At 37.6% G+C, this 7,684-nt stretch overlaps 1 protein-coding gene across 1 annotated transcript in view; it reads left to right on the top strand.

Annotated features, from left to right (window-relative positions):
- LOC135214223 (muscle, skeletal receptor tyrosine protein kinase-like) overlaps positions 1-7,684 on the top strand; it is a 169,313-nt gene that overhangs the window by 18,760 nt on the left and 142,869 nt on the right. Inside the window, exon 2 of the mRNA XM_064248285.1 lies at positions 530-828. Coding sequence (XP_064104355.1) covers positions 530-828 — 299 coding nt within the window. The remainder of the gene's footprint in view (positions 1-529; positions 829-7,684) is intronic.

The raw sequence follows: 7,684 nt of genomic DNA, 5'->3' as shown, positions 1-7,684 counted from the left end.
TTTTCGTTGGCCTTGAATATACGTTGTACACAAAACTTGATTTGTTACTTGTTTTTTCTTGTTTGTGTTGTTGTTGTTACTAACTTCTCGCAAAATGACAATTGTTTATGAGGCGGAAGAATTATGAATAAGAGGACTTTGGTGACACATGAGGTGGTTTTGGTTGACCTGGTATAGACCTTATGGCGTTTTTGTTTTTCTTTTTTTGTTTTTTTTCATTGTTAAGTATGCCGCTGTATTTGTCAGTTTACCAACAGCAGCTGCAGCAGCAGCAGCAGTAATATAGTAGTAGTAGTAGTTGTTGTAGTAGATACTATTCATTATCTGGATTTTTATTTGTGTCAATTTTGGTCCTACTGACTGCATAGCATGCAGCAGAGAAGTAATAACAGTATCAGAAGTGATAGCAATTATTTTGCTAATAATAACAACAATATTGTTTTTTATTACCACACTAAAATTGTTAGTGAAAGTTACCAATAATGTTTCCTAATTTTTCAAAATGTGACCTAATTGCTTTCTGACATAGACACCATTTTCATACCAAACACCTTACAACAAGGAAGACAGACAGACAGACAGACTGACAGACAAATTCAGAATCCTCTCTGACACACCACCTCACCCTCCACCCCCCGCAGTTCCTCCTTGGGAAGTGAAGGCCGGGTCTCCCCGACCAACGTCTCCGCGGGTCCAAGTCGCAAAGCTGATCTGTGAGTCGTCCTCGAGCCTTCCTGCTTCGACATCACTTGGAGGTCGGGCTCAGTCACCAACCACGGAGCCACTTCCATGCACAGGTCGGGGCTCTATGGAGGTCAGGTCACCCAGGTGAGTGAACGAGGAAGTTTAGCAAAGCCTCAGAGTGCCGTAAGGTGCCACAAAAGTGGCAAGTTTTTGAAGTTTTCTTCCTGGTTCGTGGTTCTGCACCTTTGTTGTTGTCATCCGTTTTCTATAGGGGATGAAGAAAATGGAACTTGGGTTCAGAATATGATCTGAAATACTGATATAAAAGAAAAGATACTGAAGAGTTTCATTACGTCTAAGAGGCCTTCATTTTTCGGCTTTTTTACAGAGTTATGAGAGCGCTTTTAGTAGGCAGGCTTTCTCTATAAAAATTATAGCTGAAAATCGGCTCCAATTCAGGACTAATTATTTGTGGCATAAGATTTCCATTTACGTCATGCTCTGAGCCATTGTCCGTTACCGCTCGTGTACTTACTTCGTTTTCTTACTCCATGTCTACTTTCTTTGGTTCTGTGCCTTTTCATATTTATTTCCTGTTTCAGTCACTGAAGTTTGAATCCTACTATTAATTGTTAGGAAATTGCAAATAACGTTAAATTTGCGTCTAAATGTAATGTTTATTCACGTAAAATTGAATAGAAATTTAATATTTAAATTATTAAATAAGTTCAATTCAGCAACACAAGTAACAAATTTCTTTAGTGGCTGAACAACAGTTCTCAAAGTACACTAACACGTACACACTTACCCACACACATACACAAATATATATATATATATATATATATATATATATATATATATATATATATATGTGTGTGTGTGTGTGTGTGTGTGTGTGTGTGTGTGTGTGTGTGTGTCATTGTAAATACTTACGGAGTTTCTTTTTATTTACGAAGATTTCTGTACTGTCAATCATTGCATCAAAACCTTACCCTTGAATATTTATGTATTCATAATTATATTCGAGAACTTTAAACAGGCACACTGAAACTAGTATTCCTTTGGTAATATGATAAAGATATGAAGGATTTACACTTTATTTGTGGAGGAAAGGCCATAGCGTCTGCGGGGTGGGGGGTGGGGGGGAGGGGGAATATCATCTAGGATTCATGTAGCATTTATAAGAAAAATTTTAGTGTTTGTCTTTGCCGGCACTGAATACAAAAGGCTTACTGTAATGTTCTTGGCGTCGTTTGGGATTTGTTGTGATTCTGGCTTAGGACTGACTGCTGTATGAAAACATATGTATTCGTAAAGTCATATATATGTATGCATCTATGTATGCTTATATATAATTATATATATATTATATATAGTATATATATTCTATATATATATATATATATATTATATGTATATATATATATATATATATATATATATATATATATATATATATAATATATATATAGTATATATATATATATATATATATATATATCTATATATATATATATATAGATATATATATATATATATATATATATATATATATATATATATATATATATCTATATCTAAAATTCTGATATATATATATATATTATATATATATATATCTATATATATATAGTATATATATATCTACAAATGTCCTTTAGTATCTAACTCGCTCCACCTCGGATAATAATATTTTCATATATGTTACCGAAAGGGAAAATTTTAGGTCGATAATAAATTTGTCTGCTCACGGGCGCGAACCATCAAACCAACAAATTCAGGCTCGCGCCCGAGAGCAGACAAATTTATTATCGACAAAAAAAAATTCTCATTCGGTTAACATACATGAAAATATATCAATTCCGAGGTAGAGCGAATTAGATACTAAAGGAAATTTGTAGCTATATATATATATATATATATATATATATATATATATATATCCAGCCTCAATGGGCGCCGGTCCCAAGCCCGGATAAATAGGGAGGGTTGGTGTCAGGAAGGGCATCCGACTGTAAAAACCCACGCCAAAACCAATGGAATGAGTCGTGATATTGATGAATAGGGCTAGGGCGTACTCCGTAAACGACGCACAGAACACATCGCCCTAACTCTGTGACAAGGCGAGGCTACTGCATCATGAGCGGTGCAGCTAAAGAAGCGAGCTCTAAATGTGATCAGAATAGGCCAGCTCAATATTGGGTCTATGACAGGAAGAGGAAGAGAGTTGGCAGAGTTAATGAGGATAAAGAGAGTGGATATTTTGTGTGTGCAGGAAACTCGATGGAAGGGTAATAAAGCTAAAGAAACTGGGGGATGGCTACAAGTTAATCTATAGTGGAGCAAATGAGCAGGGTAGGAATGGCGTTGGAGTAGTGTTTGTCGGGGGAAATGAAGAATGCAGTGACGGAAGTTAGTAGAAAGAATGACCGCATTAGGAGAAGTGAAGATATGGTTATGGAGGGGTGAAACAATGAACATCATTAGCGCTTATGCTCCACAAGTGGGCTGCACAGAGAAGGAAGAGCCGTTTTTGGAACGAAATGAGTGACGGTAACGCAAGAACTGGAAGAGCAGGAGAGGACTGTAGTAGTGGGGGCAGACTTTAATGGACATGTCGGAAATGAAAAGGATGTAATTGAACGTGTGCATGGAGGACATGGGATTGGGAGAGAAACCCAGAAGGAGAGAGTATAGAGACTTTGCCGTGTCCTTTGATATGGCAATAGTGAACACATACTTCAAAAAGAAGAGAGAGCACGTTGATAACATACAGAGTGGCGTAGATGCACACAAATAGATTACCTCCTTTACAATAGATCAAGGCTGTTGGAAGTTAGGAATTGTAAAGTTATCCTAGGTGACCACGTGGCCCCCCAACATAGGCTCCTTGTATGGATTTAAAGATGAAACGAGAAAAGAAAACGAAAAAAGAATGGGGTAAAGAAAATCAAGTGGTATAAATTGTTAGGAGGATAATGATAAGAAGAGAGAGTTCAGGAGAAGAGTGCTGGAGAGGTTTGATTCTGGGAATTGAAGATGTGGGAGAATGGTGGAGGCCATAATGCATCAGTGATTAGAAGACCTGAAAGGAGATACTAGGGGAAACATCTGGAATAGTATGGGAGGAAAAGGAGAGCTTGGTGGTGGGAAGAAGAGGTGGGGAAGAATGGTGAAAGGTAAAGGGAGGCAAAGAAGAGATTTGAAGAGTCACCAGCTGCAGGAGGGGACAGAGAAAGATTAAGAGAAAGAAACAAAGAAGTAAGAAAAAGGTGGTAGCTCAAGCTAAGGCAAGGGCATATGAAGAGGTTTATAATGAACTGGAAACCAAGGAAGGGTTGAGATAAGGATGCTCAAACTGTCAAAATAAGAAATAAAAGAACAAAGGACATCACCCATATTAAGCAAATGAAAGATAGGAATGGTACTGTCGTAAAAAAGGAAGAAGACATCCTGAAAAGATGGAAAGAGTATTTCGAACAACTGCTAAATGAAGAAAATGAAAGACTTGTAAGAGAGGATAGACAAGTAAACATGGGAATGTAATGGGGATATCTAGGGATGAAGTGATACGACCCTTAAAAAGAATGAGAAATGGGAAGGCAACAGGACTGACTTATCCCAGTCGAAGTTTGGAAAGCCTTAGGAGAGGAAGGGGTAGACATCTTGTATGATCTGATGGTAAAAATATTCGAACAGAAAAGATACCAGAAGAATGGCGGGAAAGCATATTGATACCTATATTTAAAGGTAAAAGTGATGTCCAGGAATGCAGTAATTATAGAGGTATAAAACTAATGTCTCACACGTTGAAGATTTTGGAAGAATCATAGATAGCAGGCTGAGAGAGGGAAGTTAGAATAGGGAAGGAACAGTTAGGATTTATGAAGGGAAGTGCACAACGGATGGAATATTTTGCATAAGGCAGCTATGGAGAAATTCAGAGAAAAACAACGAGACCTCATCTGGTATTCATAGACCTTGAAAAGGCCTATGACAGAGTGCCAAGGCAAGAAATATGGAGATGTTTGAGGAGAAGATGGTGCCGGAAAAGTATGTCAGAGTTATTCAGGAGATGTACAGGAAATGTGTATACTAGAGTGAGAGTAGTGTTGGTGAGACGGATGGATTTGAGATAGGAGTTGGATTACACCAGGGGTCAGCACTTAGCCCATTCATCTTTAACATCGTGATGGATGTAATGACCAGGGATGTTAGAGAAGCAGTGCCATGGTGCATATTATACGCGGATGACATTGTGTTGTATTCAGGGGAGGGAGGAGGTTGGAGGGGAGGTTTGGAGAGGTGGAGAGCAGCACTTGAGGGAGAGGAATGAGAATAAGCAGATCAAAAACCGAATATATGTGTTCTAGTATTACTGAGGACGGTGGAAGTAAGCATAAGATTGGGTGGGGAAGAAATAAAGAAAGTACAGAAGTTCAAGTACTTAGGGTCCGTATTGGAGGATAGTGGAAGCATGGACCAAGAGGTGATGACACCAAATTCAGGCAGGATGGAATAACTGGAGGTCTGCATCAGGGTACTCTGTGACAAGAAGGTCCCTCTGAAATTGAAAGGAAAGTTCCATAGGACGTGGTCAGACCAGCAATGTTATATGGAACAGAAACGGCAAGTATGAGGAAAAACAGAGGAGAAGAAGATGGATGTAGCAGAAATGAGAATGTTGAGATGGATGTGGGAGTAACAAGGGAAGATAGGATTTAGAATGAGTATATAAGAGGATCAACAAAGGTAGCTGAAATATCAAAGAAAATACGGAAGGAAGGCTTCGATGGTATGGACACCTGTTACGAAGGGAGGAACGTCATGTGTAAGAAACATATGATGGAAATGGAAGTCGGGGTAGAAGGAAGAAGGGAAGACCAAGAAAGGATGGCGTGATTGTGTAGGGAAGATATGGGAACTGAAAGGTATAAATGAGAACGAGGCACAAGACAGAAATCGATGGAGACGACTCATTCGTAATGGCGACCCCATATAAAAATGGGTTTAAGCTGGAAGGAAGAGAAGATATATATATATATATATATATATATATATATATATATATATATATATATATGTATATGAATCACGGTAATGTGATATGACACACACATATATATATATATATATATATATATATATATATATATATATATTCATACAGCAGTCAGCCGTGAGCCAGAACCACAACAAATTCTATACGGCTCCCAGGAACATTAAAGTAAGCCCTTTTGTATTCAGTACCGGCAAAGAAAAGCATAACATTTTTCAAATGATGCATAAATCCTTGATAATATTTCCCCTCCGCAAACACAGAGGCCTTTCCTCTGACAGATAAAAGTATTGTAGCAAAGCGTGAGTTAAGCTGGCCTTATGCCATCGTGTGCTCTTGCTCATAGAGCAGCCCGTAGTTCATTCATTCAACAAACTGATAGGTCAATAGCTCTTGCGAGCGGAATTGTAACGACTGACATCAGGCGAACAGAAACGGATCTTAAACAAAATCACTTGTGTTACCTGACACAATACAGGACTGAAGTTGAGGTACATATGGCTGAAAAGCTGACATTGCAATGAGTATGATGATGACGATACATTTTGAATATGACAATAATAATAAAGGTGATATATGTATAAAAGATGTGAGATGTGTGCCGTTTCTTGTGTCCAGCCAAGTAATTTATCTCAAAAGTTTCACACAGAGAATACACCCCGCTTGAGCCTACTATAAGGTAGTGTAAATTCTTTCATACGTCTATGAATACTACAAACCCCTAAATTCAAAGAGATTTCGTTGCATATGAAGGATCCAGTCCTCTACTGAATCGAACATCCTGCCGCTTATTCCTTGTATACATTTTCAGCTGTATTACCGTATCACTCGCGTCAAATCCTTCTTTTCAGACGGGTTTTGACATAAGTTCGTCTCGAAAACACTTTCAGTCCTTTTATTTATTGTAACCCTTTTTCCCCATCAGCAATAACATCACTGGCACAGTGACATCACAATGTCCTCGCTTTCCAAATGTTTTAAGACTTTACCTATAGAACTTAGGGAACAACTTTCTAAACGGCGATATATGAAGAGAGAGAGAGAGAGACTCCTTTAAATCTGCGAATGCGCCATATCGTGCAGGGAACTCGAGCAAAAAACTAAACTTTTTCGAAAGTACTTTCAGATGCCAAGAAAACCGTGCTTCAATCCTTGGGTGCAAAAAGATTTAAACATTTAGAATACTATTTCATCTATTAAATGAACGGAAAGCCTGAAGTGTTGCCCTTGTACCTCTAAATAACAGTCGAATTTTACGAAAGAAATCATCTGTATCTCTTTCCAGATATTTCTAAATCTGGCAAAACGCTATTCTCCCCCCACCCCCCACCCACAGCCCCCATCTACCTCCAACCGCCCACCTCCCATCCAAAAGTCCTCAATTTGAAAATATGGAATTTTTTAAAAGTCACATTACCGAATGATGCTGAAATCACCATCCTTTGTTCAAACTCTTATTGTCCATACACGATACACCAAGAATTTCGCATCATTATTTCTCTAAAGACAATAAAATGTAAGATTTATTGATAACAATTACCGACTCCCCGAGTTATTTGAATTTCGTAGATCCGTGGTATTTCTTGAATGGCCATTAGAGTTCGCCTCATAATCTATTCATCATTGCATATTCACGAGGGTAATTATGCTTCCTTTGTTGCCGTCTTCCTTTATTTGTTTCGATTTTCTTTTGTTTCGTGTCTTTGTTTCTTCACAGACGAGATTGGAAGAGTCAAGATTGATTATTCATGGACATGAAAGACGCTTGTTTATTGCCATTAGGAGAAAGTGTTCCATTCTTTATTATATATCATATGTGTGTATCTATTAAATATATATATATATATAGTTTATTAATTATACCATGAAGTTTATTAATTATTTACCATGAAGTTTTATAATAAACAAGTAATATTTCGGTACTGTTATGAATATAAT

Source organism: Macrobrachium nipponense, chromosome 45 (genome assembly GCF_015104395.2).
Source record: "Macrobrachium nipponense isolate FS-2020 chromosome 45, ASM1510439v2, whole genome shotgun sequence".
Lineage (NCBI taxonomy): Eukaryota > Metazoa > Arthropoda > Malacostraca > Decapoda > Palaemonidae > Macrobrachium > Macrobrachium nipponense.
The sequence above is the reverse complement of the archived record's forward strand: the minus strand, read 5'-3'. Positions and strand labels throughout refer to the sequence as shown.